General features: G+C 42.1%; 1 protein-coding gene across 2 annotated transcripts in view; it reads right to left on the bottom strand.

The window, feature by feature from the left end:
- Positions 1-11,195: 11,195 nt before the first annotated feature.
- The window catches only part of GAK (cyclin G associated kinase), a 189,180-nt gene continuing 185,375 nt past the window's right edge, over positions 11,196-15,000 (bottom strand). For both annotated transcript variants that reach the window (XM_069739054.1, XM_069739064.1), the window contains exons 27-28: positions 14,217-14,393; positions 11,196-11,731 (exon numbers count right to left, since the gene is read on the bottom strand). In XM_069739054.1, coding sequence (XP_069595155.1) covers positions 11,630-11,731; positions 14,217-14,393 — 279 coding nt within the window. In that variant the 3' untranslated portion in view covers positions 11,196-11,629. The remainder of the gene's footprint in view (positions 11,732-14,216; positions 14,394-15,000) is intronic.

Genomic DNA, 15,000 nt, shown 5'->3' with positions numbered 1-15,000 from the left:
CCACCGCTACCGTGACTCGAGTATAAGCCGAGGGGGGCACTTTCAGCCCAAAAATTTGGGCTGAAAATCTCGGCTTATACTCGAGTATATACGGTATATATATATATATATATATACATATATATATATACATATATACACATATATACACATACATACAGTACAGACCAAAAGTTTGGACACCTCATTTAAAGGTTTTTCTGTATTTTCATGACTATGAAAATTGTACATTCACAAAGCAGTGCAAAGCAGTCATCAAAGCAAGAGGTGGCTACTTTGAAGAACCTAGAATATAAGACAATTTCAGTAGTTTCACACTTTTTTTTGTTAAGTATATAATTCCACATGTGTTAATTCATAGTTTTGATGCCTTCAGTGTGAATGTACAATGTTCATAGTCCTGAAAATACAGAAAAATCTTTAAATGAGAATGTGTGTCCAAATTTTTGGTCTGTACTGTATATTCATTCAAGATTCTTCAACTATCTAACCAGTACAATAACTAGTTGAAACACAGTTGAAGCTAGAATTTAACATCTAATATATGAAGCTGAATGTGTATGTGTGTGTGTGTATGTCCGGGATTGGCATCTGCACCGTCGCAGCTACAGCCACAAAATTTTGCACAGTCACACGTCTGGACCCCGGGAGCATCATAGGCTATGTTGTGAGGCGAAATTTTAACCCCGCGCTTTCCAATTCACCAAACAATATTGCCCCTATCTACATAATGGGGGAAAAAGTGAAAGGAAAAGTGTTGGAAGCGTCGCAGCTACAGCAACAAAATTTTGCACAGTCACACGTCTGGACCCTGAGAGCGTCATAGGCTACGTTGTGAGGTGAAATTTTAACCCCGCGCTTTCCAATTCACCAAACAATTTTGCCCCTATCTACATAATGGGGAAAAAAGTGAAAGGAAAAGTGTTGGAGGCGTCGCAGCTACAGCCACAAAATTTTGCAGTCACACGTCTGGACCCTGAGAGCGTCATAGGCTATGTTGTGAGGTGAAATTTTAACTCCGCGCTTTCCAATTCACCAAACAATTTTGCCCCTATCTACATATTGGGGAAAAGTGAAAGGAAAAGTGTAGGAGGCAAATTGACAGCTGCCAGATGAGAACAAGGGGGACTTAAAGAATGAGAGCGATGGCGCCAAAGAGTATATACCGTACAGTTGCTAAGGTGGGGCCCCGACATGAGATACTCACCACACATGGGGATATGAACACACACACAAAATGCGCCACACACTACCACGTGCTTGAACACATATACCACCCTCAGCACACATTTCACCACACATACACCAACCTCGCCACATAAAAGTCGAAACACAAAAGTCGCCGCTCAAAATTTACCACGCGCAAAACTCGCCACATGCAAAAACTAGGCTCACGCAAAACGCGCCACAAGTGCAAAACTCACCTCATGGAAAACTCGCCACACGCAAAACTTGCACACGCGGAAAAATTGCCACATGCACAAAATTTGCAACACATGCAAAAGTTGCCTCACACAAAACTTGCATACTCAAAAGGCACCAGACATAAAACTCACCACGCGCAAAACTCGCCATGCGCAAAACTTGCTGCACACAACTTGCTACCCTAACCTGTCACATGCAACTCGACACACAAAAAGTTGCTACACGCATGTTGCCACACAAAACTCATCTCACAAAAGTCGCTACATGCATGTCGCCACACACAACTCAACAAACACAACTTGACAAACGAAACTCGCCCTAAAACACACACAAGTCTGGTATTAGCCTTCAAAAATAAAATTCTGATTAATAAGCAGACAAACTACAAGAGCAACAAATGTACCATATAGGAAATACGGCAGCTGTCAGTCACATGACCTGTCTATTATGTGTATGTGTGAGCTAATATATACTGCCAGGGGGAGGGCTTCCTGTTGGCTAGGGATTTATCAGGCTGCCAATTTATCTTACAAATACTGAGGTAAAAATACTGAGCAAATAACGTGTTAACGAGGTCTAATACAGGAGATCACACAGGTATATACTATATACAGGGGAGATGACACACAGATATATACTATATACAGGAGAGATGACACACAGGTATATACTATATAAAGGAGGAGATGACATAAAGGTACATACTATATACAGGAGGAGATGACATACGGTATATACTATATACAGGAGGAGATGACACACAGGTATATACTATATACAGGAGCAGATTACCTATAGGTATATACTATATACAGGAGGAGATGACATACAGGTATATGCTATATATAGAAGATGACATACAGGTATATACTATATACAGGAAGAGATGACACACAGGTATATACTATATACAGGAGGAGATGACACAGGTATATACTATATACAGGAGGAGATGACATACAGGTATATACTATATATAGAAGGAGATGACATACAGGTATATACTATATATAGGAGGAGATGACACAGGTATATACTATATATAGGAGGAGATGACATACAGGTATATACTATATATAGGAGGAGATGACATACAGGTACAGTGGGGCAAAAAAGTATTTAGTCAGTCAGCAATAGTGCAAGTTCCACCACTTAAAAAGATGAGAGGCGTCTGTAATTTACATCATAGGTAGACCTCAACTATGGGAGACAAACTGAGAAAAAAAAATCCAGAAAATCACATTGTCTGTTTTTTTAAGAATTTATTTGCATATTATGGTGGAAAATAAGTATTTGGTCAGAAACAAACAATCAAGATTTCTGGCTCTCACAGACCTGTAACTTCTTCTTTAAGAGTCTCCTCTTTCCTCCACTCATTACCTGTAGTAATGGCACCTGTTTAAACTTGTTATCAGTATAAAAAGACACCTGTGCACACCCTCAAACAGTCTGACTCCAAACTCCACTATGGTGAAGACCAAAGAGCTGTCAAAGGACACCAGAAACAAAATTGTAGCCCTGCACCAGGCTGGGAAGACTGAATCTGCAATAGCCAACCAGCTTGGAGTGAAGAAATCAACAGTGGGAGAAATAATTAGAAAATGGAAGACATACAAGACCACTGATAATCTCCCTCGATCTGGGGCTCCACGCAAAATCTCACCCCGTGGGGTCAGAATGATCACAAGAACGGTGAGCAAAAATCCCAGAACCATGCGGGGGGACCTAGTGAATGAACTGCAGAGAGCTGGGAACAATGTAACAAGGCCTACCATAAGTAACACACTACGCCACCATGGACTGAGATCCTGCAGTGCCAGACGTGTCCCACTGCTTAAGCCAGTACATGTCCGGGCCCGTCTGAAGTTTGCTAGAGAGCATTTGGATGATCCAGAGGAGTTTTGGGAGAATGTCCTATGGTCTGATGAAACCAAACTGGAACTGTTTGGTAGAAACACAACTTGTCGTATTTGGAGGAAAAAGAATACTGAGTTGCATCCATCAAACATTATACCTACTGTAAAGCATGGTGGTGGAAACATCATGCTTTGGGGCTGTTTCTCTGCAAAGGGGCCAGGACGACTGATCCGGGTACATGAAAGAATGAATGGGGCCATGTATCGTGAGATTTTGAGTGCAAACCTCCTTCCATCAGCAAGGGCATTGAAGATGAAACGTGGCTGGGTCTTTCAACATGACAATGATCCAAAGCACACCGCCAGGGCAATGAAGGAGTGGCTTCGTAAGAAGCATTTCAAGGTCCTGGAGTGGCCTAGCCAGTCTCCAGATCTCAACCCTATAGAAAACCTTTGGAGGGAGTTGAAAGTCCGTGTTGCCAAGCGAAAAGCCAAAAACATCACTGCTCTAGAGGAGATCTGCATGGAGGAATGGGCCAATATACCAACAACAGTGTGTGGCAACCTTGTGAAGACTTACAGAAAACGTTTGACCTCTGTCATTGCCAACAAAGGATATATTACAAAGTATTGAGATGAAATTTTGTTTCTGACCAAATACTTATTTTCCACCATAATATGCAAATAAAATGTTAAAAAAACAGACAATGTGATTTTCTGGATTTTTTTTTCTCAGTTTGTCTCCCATAGTTGAGGTCTACCTATGATGTAAATTACAGACGCCTCTCATCTTTTTAAGTGGTGGAACTTGCACTATTGCTGACTGACTAAATACTTTTTTGCCCCACTGTATATACTATATACAGGGGAGATGACACACAGCAGGTATATACTATATACAGGGGAGATGACATACAGGTATATACTATATACAGGAGATGACATACAGGTGTATACTATATATAAGGGAGATGACAAACATGTATATACTGAGGTGAAAATGAAAAGGTGTGAGTGCAAAATGAGAGGAGTGAGGGAAAATAGTGTAGTGATCGGAAAATGACAGATGTGAGGTTGAAATGACAAGTGTTAGGCGGGAATGAGAGGAGTGAGGGAGAAAATGAGAGGTGTGAGGGAGAAAATGAGAGATGTGAGGGGGAAAATTAAAGATGTGATTGGGAAAATGAGAGGCGTAATGGGAAAATAAGAGAAGTGACGTGCTATAACTAACCACAGATATTTACTATGCCCAGGCAACGCCGGGCTCTTCAGCTAGTCTAATACAGGTCCTTCTCAAAAAATTAGCATATAGTGTTAAATTTCATTATTTACCATAATGTAATGATTACAATTAAACTTTCATATATTATAGATTCATTATCCACCAACTGAAATTTGTCAGGTCTTATTGTTTTAATACTGATGATTTTGGCATACAACTCCTGATAACCCAAAAAACATGTCTCAATAAATTAGCATATCAAGAAAAGGTTCTCTAAACGACCTATTACCCTAATCTTCTGAATCAACTAATTAACTCTAAACACATGCAAAAGATACCTGAGGCTTTTATAAACTCCCTGCCTGGTTCATTACTCAAAACCCCCATCATGGGAAAGACTAGCGACCTGACAGATGTCAAGAAGGCCATCATTGACACCCTCAAGCAAGAGGGTAAGACCCAGAAAGAAATTTCTCAACAAATAGGCTGTTCCCAGAGTGCTGTATCAAGGCACCTCAATGGTAAGTCTGTTGGAAGGAAACAATGTGGCAGAAAACGCTGTACAACGAGAAGAGACCGGACCCTGAGGAAGATTGTGGAGAAGGACCGATTCCAGACCTTGGGGAACCTGAGGAAGCAGTGGACTGAGTCTGGTGTGGAAACATCCAGAGCCACCGTGCACAGGTGTGTGCAGGAAATGGGCTACAGGTGCCGCATTCCCCAGGTAAAGCCACTTTTGAACCATAAACAGCGGCAGAGGCGCCTGACCTGGGCTACAGAGAAGCAGCACTGGACTGTTGCTAAGTGGTCCCAAGTACTTTTTTCTGATGAAAGCAAATTTTGCATGTCATTCGGAAATCAAGGTGCCAGAGTCTGGAGGAAGACTGGGGAGAAGGAAATGCCAAAATGCCTGAAGTCCAGTGTCAAGTACCCACAGTCAGTGATGGTGTGGGGTGCCATGTCAGCTGCTGGTGTTGGTCCACTGTGTTTCATCAAGGGCAGGGTCAATGCAGCTAGCTATCAGGAGATTTTGGAGCACTTCATGCTTCCATCGGCTGAAATGCTTTATGGAGATGAAGATTTCATTTTTCAGCACGACCTGGCACCTGCTCACAGTGCCAAAACCACTGGTAAATGGTTTACTGACCATGGTATTACTGTGCTCAATTGGCCTGCCAACTCTCCTGACCTGAACCCCATAGAGAATCTGTGGGATATTGTGAAGAGAAAGTTGAGAGACGCAAGACCCAACACTCTGGATGAGCTTAAGGTCGCTATTGAAGCATCCTGGGCCTCCATAACATCTCAGCAGTGTCACAGGCTGATTGCCTCCATGCCACGCCGCATTGAAGCAGTCATTTCTGCCAAAGGATTCCCGACCAAGCATTGAGTGCATAACTGAACATTATTATTTGTTGGTTTTTTTGTTTGTTATTAAAAAACACTTTTATTTGATTGGATGGGTGAAATATGCTAATTTATTGAGACAGGTTTTTTGGGTTATCAGGAGTTGTATGCCAAAATCATCAGTATTAAAACAATAAAAGACCTGACAAATTTCAGTTGGTGGATAATGAATCTATAATATATGAAAGTTTAATTGTAATCATTACATTATGGTAAATAATGAAATTTAACACTATATGCTAATTTTTTGAGAAGGACCTGTATATAAAGCTGAATGTGTGTGTGTGTGTATGTATGTCCGGGATTGGCATCTGCACCGTCGCAGCTACAGCCACAAAATTTTGCACAGTCACACGTCTGGACCCCGAGAGCGTCATAGGCTATGTTGTGAGGCGAAATTTTAACCCCGCACGTTCCAATTCACCAAACAATTTTGCCCCTATCTACATATTGGGAAAAAATGAAAGGAAAAGTGTTGGAGGCAAATTGACAGCTGCCAGATGAGAACAAGGGGGACTTAAAGAATGAGAGCGATGGCGCCAAAGAGTATATACCATACAGTTGCTAAGGTGGGGCCCCGACATGGGATATTCACCACACACGGGGATATGAACACACACACAAAAGGCGCCACAAACTACCACGTTCTTGAACACATATACCACCCTCAGCACACATTTCACCACACATACACCAACTTTGCCACATAAAAGTCGAAACACAAAAGATGTGATTGGGAAAATGAGAGGCGTGATGGGAAAATAAGAGAAGTGACGTGCTATAACTAACCACAGATATTTACTATGCCCAGGCAACGCCGGGCTCTTCAGCTAGTTCACTATATAAAAATACACATATGCATGTTTTTCTCAATATCTGACATGAAATTAGAATAAACCTTTCCAGTTTTATGGTAATCCTAATTGACCTCATTATTATTTGCCAAATGCCAGAAAAATGAGAGAGAATGTTTTCAGGCGTTTTTATTACTTACTGCAACGTCAAAAGTTTACGTACTCTAAGATTACTATGTCTTTAAACAATTCTGCACTGCACATATGATGATGTCATGTTTCGAAGCTTCTGATGTTTTTTTGCAACATCTGAGATGCACACCTGAAACACACTGCTTCTTTGTGTAGCATCATGGGAAAATCTCAAAAAATCAGCCAAGCCATCAAGAAGAGAATTGTGGACTTGCACATGTCTGGCTCATCCTTGGGTACAATTTCAAAATACCTGAAGGTGCTTTGTCATCTATACAAACAATTACAAATAACAAAAGGATGGGGGCACCACGGTAGGTGGGACTCAAACCAGGCCTAAAAATTGTCAAGCAAATATAAAGAAAGAAAAGGTAGGCCTTATGAATGGGAGTCACCACCAGACAAATATACAAAAACACAGCTTTATTGAACAAGGTAATATACAAAAGGCAAACACCACTAAAAACATTTAAAAAGGGATATACACCAAAAAAAAAAAAAAAGTAATAAAAGAAAAACGTATATATACATTATATATTTTTTTTTTGGTCATTTTTTATTACTTTTTTCTTTATCACTACGTTGGTTTGCTATATATGAGTCCCCTGACTTAGCGGACCATTGGAGTCTTGTTGCCCTATATATTGGGGCACTTAGCATTGGCCGTTTTCCCTTTATCAGTAAATATTTTGTGCCTCTTATCTTTGTGGGGTGCACTCCGTTTTCCTAATCCAACTTCCTTATATATACACCCTCTTCTTGTTCCCTTTGTCTATAATCATCATCTACTAGCTATTTGCCCCACACTGCGCAAGCGCTTGACTCTATGTATATGCGCTGCCTTGACGACTAGGAGCGGAGTACGTACTTCCGCTCTGGGACGCCGGCGCATGCGCATTGCATACACGCCGGGCCCGGCGGATGCAATCGCCATTTGCATTCATTACATGCGGCGTCCCCAGCCGCTGCACAGCTGCTATTGAGTAAGTGGCTGATTATTCGGTATTTAAGCAGAAGGCAATTGGTGCAGATACTACCCCTGACGAAGCCACCAGAGCGTGGCGACACGCGTTGGGTTCTGCAACCTGCATGCTCCTTCTAACAGGGCACACATTTCCTTCCCATTCTACCTCTTACCGGTGCCTATGGAATGTTGCGACTCTTTGCATTTTTTTACTCTGGGCGCATGGTCTCATTGTAGGTAGGCAGTTGACGGCTTATACAGGCCTTAATTTTTGGCCCCAGCCTTATTGTTGTACATGTTCTTAACTGGCAATTATCTTACAGCATTACTTCATTAGTTTGTGTCAGAATTCACTATGCCACTGTTACTATTTGGTGCTTTTCTGACTATGTTGCTGTGGTTCCCCATATCTTCATAATATGTATTCTCATGTATGGACTTATGGAGCTGGTTGGGCTGGCTTGACTTTCTAGTATAATCTATAGGTATGTATATTTAACCCTGTTTAGGAGTGTGCGGGTTTTTGCCCTATTTCGGGCTTCAGTGTTTTTGGGGTTACTGTATATCCCTTTTTAAATGTTTTTAGTGGTGTTTGCCTTTTGTATATTACCTTGTTCAATAAAGCTGTGTTTTTGTATATTTGTCTGGTGGTGACTCCCATTCATAAGGCCTACCTTTTCTTTCTTTATATTTGCTATACAAACAATTATACGCGAGTACAAACAAGATGTGAATGTCCAGCCATCATACCACTCAGGAAGGAGATGGGTTTTGTGTCCCAGAGATAAACGTGCTTTCGTCTGACATTTCAACTCCACCTTTTCAAAAATATCCCACTTCATCCTCATTGTTATATACTAATCTAATCTAGCAGACATACCTATTAATAAAATCAGATTTTGGTCCACCATAATTTACAGATTTGGAGGTAACCCTGTTTTAATGTCTTTCCAGCTGTATTATGAGTGAATGGGCATATTCTAATTTAGTTTTCTGCTGTTGATGGTCTTCCCCACACCAGGGATGTTACCTTGACCTGTCAGGAGGTATTCAATAATGGGCCTAACCAGACTCCAGACCTTAATCCCATAGAAAACTTATGGAGGGAGTTGAAGCTCCGAGTTGCCAAGCAACAGCATCAAATAAAGAGATGATTTGCAAAGGGAAGTGGACCAAAATTCCTCCTGACATGTGCGCAAACCTCATCAACTACAAAAAAAAGTCTGACTGCTGTGCCTGTCAACAAGGGTTTTGCCACCAAGTGTTAAGTCTTGTTTGCCAAAGGGATCAAATACTTTTTTATCACTAAAAAAATGCAAATAAATTCACATAATGGTCTAATGGTCTCTAAGGTATCCAAAAATTAGTTTGACCAATGTTCCACTGTCAAATAAATAGTGGGGATGGTGTTCTTTGGGTCATAGGCAGCATTTCTCTTCCTCCAAACACAGCGAGTTGAGTTAATGCCAAAGAGCTTAATTTTTGTCTCATCTGACCACAGCACCTTTTTCCAGTAACTCACAGAATCATCTAGGTGTTCACTGGCAAACTTCAGTCGGGCCTGCACATGTGCCTTCTTGAGCAGGGGGACCTTGCGGGCACTGCAGGATTTTAAACCTTTACAGCATAATGTGCAACCAATAGTTTTCTTGGCGACTCTGGTCCCAGCTGCCTTGAGATCATTAACAAGTTCCACCCATGCAGTTTTAGGCAGGAGTGAGCAGGGCTAAGCGCCGGAAAGAAGAGGGGGGAAGACGCGGGAGAAAAGCCTGCTGGAAAGAGGACGGGGGGCAGAGCCATAACGCCGCACTAGGCCCCGACAGAAGCCGGGGCCTAAATTAGCCCCCCGGGGCCGGCGGGAAGGAAAGCCGCGGCGTGGAAGCCCTGCAAGGCTAGCCCACCCGACAGAGAGAGCGGGGGGCAGAGGCACTGCGCCGGACTAGGCCCTGACGGAAGCCGGGGCCTGGATTAGAGCCCGGGGGGAAGAGACGGCGCGGAGACCTTACAAGGCCTCGGCGCTACCGCCGCAATGAACCCCCTCCCTGGTGGACCCATACTGAGAAAAAGGCGGAACTATCCGCACAAGGGAAGCTGAAGAGAGATGCAGGGTGAGGTAAGAGCCCTGGACCCCCAAACCGTGGGACACAGTGCCTTCCCCATACAAAAACCCCCGAGTCCTACTCTTAGAAGGATTTAGGCTACTAGTTGACAGGGGGGAAAATACTCACCTTTCTTCATCTGTATACTTACCCCCTTAAATGATCTGGGATGGGGAAAATACTCACCTCAAACATCCCCCGCCGTTACTAACCTGAAGAAGAATGAGACGTCCAGGAGCTGATGGACGTCCTCGTCTCTGCAACCGACAGGCTCTGGTGGGTGAGTGGGTGGGGGACGGAGCCAGGACTGGACTTCTGAGCACGCTTGTGTACTAGGATCATGGTCCTGCTGAGGTATCTATGAGGATACGGGGTGGCAGTACACGCCGTACTCATAGTTAGTATTGTGGGACTACAGGTGTGTCTGTTCACCCTGTATCCCTCCGGAAAACCTGAAAGAAAACGACGCACATTGAGGTAGATAAGGGTCTAATGAAAGACCCGTGTCCACCTCCTACTGACACTAAGCTAAACTGAATATCCTACTTCCTGTCGGTAGGGTGTACACTGCAGAGGAGGAGCTAACTTTTATTTGCATAGTGTCAGCCTCCTAGTGGCAGCAGCATACACCCATGGTTCCGGTGTCCCCCAATGAGAGGCGATAGAGAAACTGCTGTTCACAAATGATCTCCATCAAACCTCACTGAGCTCGAGCTGTTTGCCAAGGAAGAATGGGCAAGAATTTCAGTCTCTCGATGTACAAAACTGATAGAGACATACCCCAAGCGACTTGCAGCTGTAATCGCAGCAAAAGGTGGCGCAACAAAGTACTAAGTTAAAGGGGCCGAATAATATTGCACGCCCCACTTTTCAGTTTTTGAATTTCCACAAAAATTTTAAATACGATAACCAATACATTTCGCTCAACTTCACAATAAGTGAATCTTTATGTTTGAAGCCTGATATGTGGGAAAAGGTTGAAAAGTTCCAGGGAGCCGAATACTTTCGCAAGGCACTGTAGGTATGGTGGGTAGACATGCTGGAGAGCTTGCTACACCTGTGACATTTTCTGACCTTGATGGGATGCAATAAATGTCTGACAGAATCTGGTACCAATGCTAGGACTCACTTATTTCAAGAAATAGTGGGGTGCCCTCATCTATACATTTCTGTGTCAGCCTAAAAAATAAACTAATATTCACAAGAAATTTTTCATTATTCTCAGGGGAAAAAAAATACAATTTTAAAGTGTTTAATTTTGTACACAATGCAATGGAAATGATTACATATTTACTATAAGTGAAAAATTTACATCTAGTAATTTTTAGAAAACAGATCCATCAAGTAATAGGTGTCCATCATTAAATATAGTAGGGTTCCAGGCTTTGTATGTAAACTGCAATTCACTGCTCATTACCAGGCAAGTCCAACTGTTTTTTCTTACCGATGGCATGAATAATGCCCTAAAACATGATCTGGAATGCAATTACATGATACGATAGGCTACAGTCCTTAATGCAGAAAATATGATCACTTGTAAACTATCATATTGTATGTACAAATAGATTGTGTTCTGCTGCTTGGGGAACAGCTTAAAACCAGAGCGGAACAGACTAAAAACAGAACAGACCAGATATACAATGGATGCAGGTCTTTTCAGAGGTTAGATTTTAAAAAAGGGCTCTAGATCCTTGATTTTCAAATTCTGACCAGGCATCATTCAGCTCCATGAATATCATTTTGGCATATTGTTCATATGGTTGTCCAGTGGCCTAAAATGAAAAATACACTACTGTATTATTGATTCACTTGCATATCCATTAACATTACAAGTCTGTTTTGTTGCAAATATGACTTCTAGCCACTGATATAGCGTCTGCCGTTATTTTTTTTGCCTAAACCATCAGCCGAATTACACATTTATGTGCCGTCACGTAGACCAGCTCACAGGACTTGTATAGGACATGTTTATGGTAACTAAAGGTCTTCTTTACGGGTAGCAGATTGTAATTTTTTTTTGACTGATCTAAAGGCCACTGTTCACCTGTATCTGGTTTTGTTTTCTTATTTTGTTCCTGCACCATTCCATTCCTGAGATAGGGTCTCATCTTTCCTGTTTGTACAGCTTGTCTTGTTAGCCAAGAGGGTGTGATGTTAACCTCTTCTCTGTGGGAGTCTTCTTGAGGTCCACAACCCCTTGGTTAGCAAGACTAAATTTATTTACAGGGAGTTGGGGCCATATGTCAGGAATAGAGAATGGCAGGGTAAAAAGAAAGAACACACTGGGTATAAATAACAGTGACATTTAGGAAATAAGCAATAAAAAAAATGACAGATCCTCTTTGATGCCTTAACGACCAAGGGTTTTTCAGTTTTTGCGTTTTCGGTTTTTTGCTCCCCTTCTTCCCAGAACCATAGCTTTAGGTTTCCATCAATATGGACATGTGAGGGTTTTTTTTGGGGGGGGGGGCGGGACAAGTTGTACTTTTGAACTTTCAACATATCATGTACTGTTTTTTTTTTGCCATTATGATTCTCCAGGTCATTACGAGTTCATAGACCCCAAACATGGCTAGGTTCTAATTTATCTAAGTGGTGAAAAAAAATTCCAAAGTTTGTTGAAAAAAAAAGAAATTGCACCATTTTCCGATACTCGTAGCATCTCCATTTTTTGTGATCTGTGGTTTGGTGAGGGCTTATTTCTTGCGTGACGAGTGGATGTTTTTAATTATACTATTTTGGTGTAGATTAGGGTTGAGCGACTTACTTTTTTAGGGTCGAGTCGGGTTTCGCGAAACCCGACTATCTCTAAAGTCGAGTCGAGTGAAATCGGCCGATTATGGCGAAAATTCGGGGATCGACCAAAACACGAAACCCAATGCAAAGTCACTGGGAATTTTTTTTGTTTGTTTGTTTTATTTTTTCTCTCTCTCCCCCTCCCTTTCCCCCTCCCCCCCCCCTCTCTCTCTCTCTCCCCTCCGTCCCTGAACAGAAAAGCTGGTGTTACACATTGCAAATCGCTACTGCGCACAATCGACAAGATGACGATAGGCGTCCACGCCCCTAAGACCTATGTCATCACTCTGCCCACGCTCCTTCATTGACTGAAAAAATGGCACCAAGCGCGTCATACGAAACGCGACTTTGGCGCGAAAGTCGCGTACCGCATGGCCGACCCCACACAGGGATCGGGTCGGGTTTCATGAAACCCGACTTTGCCAAAAGTCGGCGACTTTTGAAAATGAACGATCCGTTTTGCTCAACCCTAGTGTAGATACGATCTTTTGATCGGCCGTTATTGCATTTTAATGAAATGTTGCGGCAACTAAAAAAAAAGTTATTCTGTCGTTTTTACTTTTTTCTCGTTATACCGTTTGGCTATCGGGTTTATTTTTTTTATATTTATCTGGCGATTCTGAACGTGGTGATACCAAATATGTGTATATTTGATTTTTTTTTGTATTGTTTTATGTTGAATGGGGGGTGATTTGAACTTTTATATATATATATATATTTTTTTTTTATGTTTTTAAACCTTTTGTTTTTTTTTTTTGGCATGCTTCAATAGTCTCCATGGGAGACTAGAAGTTGCAGTTGTTTGATCTCCTCTACAACACACAGACAATGATCAGATTGCCTGTGTGAGCAGAAATACTCACTTGCTATGAGTGCCGACCACATGGCGGTTCTCATAGCAATCCGGCAATGACAACCATAGAGGTCTGCTGGAGACGTCTGGTTGTCATGCCGACCCATCGGTCACCCGCGTTCATGTGAGGGGGTTACCCATGGGCGGATAAAGGATGTGCTTTCAGTAAGTACGAGTTACGAGGTTACGGCTGTTGCAGGCACATGTCAGCTGTATACATTTGCTAACATGTGCCCGGTAAGGTGGGGCTCAGCGCTGGAACCCGTACCAAACAGGGGGAGTCCAACGTGGGGATATTATTACGCCCAATGTCAGAAAGGGGTTAATTGGTGACCCATTTTAAAGCAAATTATTAAACTGTGCTGTCCTGTTTAAGACATTTCCTATATGCCCTACTGGCCCATATGGATGTGGAGGGGTTAGTGTATTGCAAGGAATGACTTCTACTGCGGCATTAGAAACAAATGTTGCCTATTCATTTGAGCAGGAAATGAGGGAAGGACGCTTCCGACAGCCAATCAGCTTGCCTGGTTTTAGTTTTTGGCACCATGAACAGTAATCACTGGCACAGCATCACTGTAAGTAGATCATGAAATAAGAATTTTTACCTTGTCAGGATGAACCACAAGCACTGCTTTTCTGTAGTATTTCTTCACTTGATCTGGTGTTACCAACTCAGACATATTCACTGGTTTCCATTTTGTTTCTCCTTCCCAAAGCACGGTGTGAAGTGTAGAAATTAAAGCTCTTATATTTCGTTCTTTTCCTTCAATCCAATCTAAAATCTAGAGAAAAAAAGGAAAAAGTAATGTTAAAGGGAATCTGTAACCAGGTTTCTTTAACAAATCTAAGAGCAGCATAACGTAGGAGCAGAGACCCTGATTCCGGGGATGCACCACTTACTGGTCTAGTTTACAAAAGCAGTGTTTTATCAGCATAAGATTACCATAGATGACAACTTGGCCTGCAATCCCCCCCCCACCCCCCCCCCCCCACACTGATTTGCAGCATTCTGTGTACACTGTGCATAGACAGAAAACTGCCTATCAGTGGTGGGGGTGGGGCTATACAGAGCTTGGCATTCAGAGAACCGTCAATAGAACAAGGAAAAGTTTGGCACTTCCATCCCACGATTTGTAAAAATCTCAAACTTTATATTGAATTAATTAAAAACATGGAATGCAATAGAACATTCAAACCTGACGCTTTTCTGGCGTCCAAACGCCCTTAGTCATAGGAGATTCCTATCGCTTTACAATAAGTAAAAATACGTGAATTAGTAAGAAGGGTAGAGTTCTCATCACCTACGTTGATGGCAAATTAACAAGTTCTGCAAAACTAATTCTTCTCTACCATGTAACAAACAGGTAACACTGCTACATTCTTGAAAAG

This window comes from Ranitomeya imitator, chromosome 1 (genome assembly GCF_032444005.1).
Source record: "Ranitomeya imitator isolate aRanImi1 chromosome 1, aRanImi1.pri, whole genome shotgun sequence".
In the NCBI taxonomy this organism is placed as follows: Eukaryota; Metazoa; Chordata; class Amphibia; order Anura; family Dendrobatidae; genus Ranitomeya; species Ranitomeya imitator.
The sequence above is the reverse complement of the archived record's forward strand: the minus strand, read 5'-3'. Positions and strand labels throughout refer to the sequence as shown.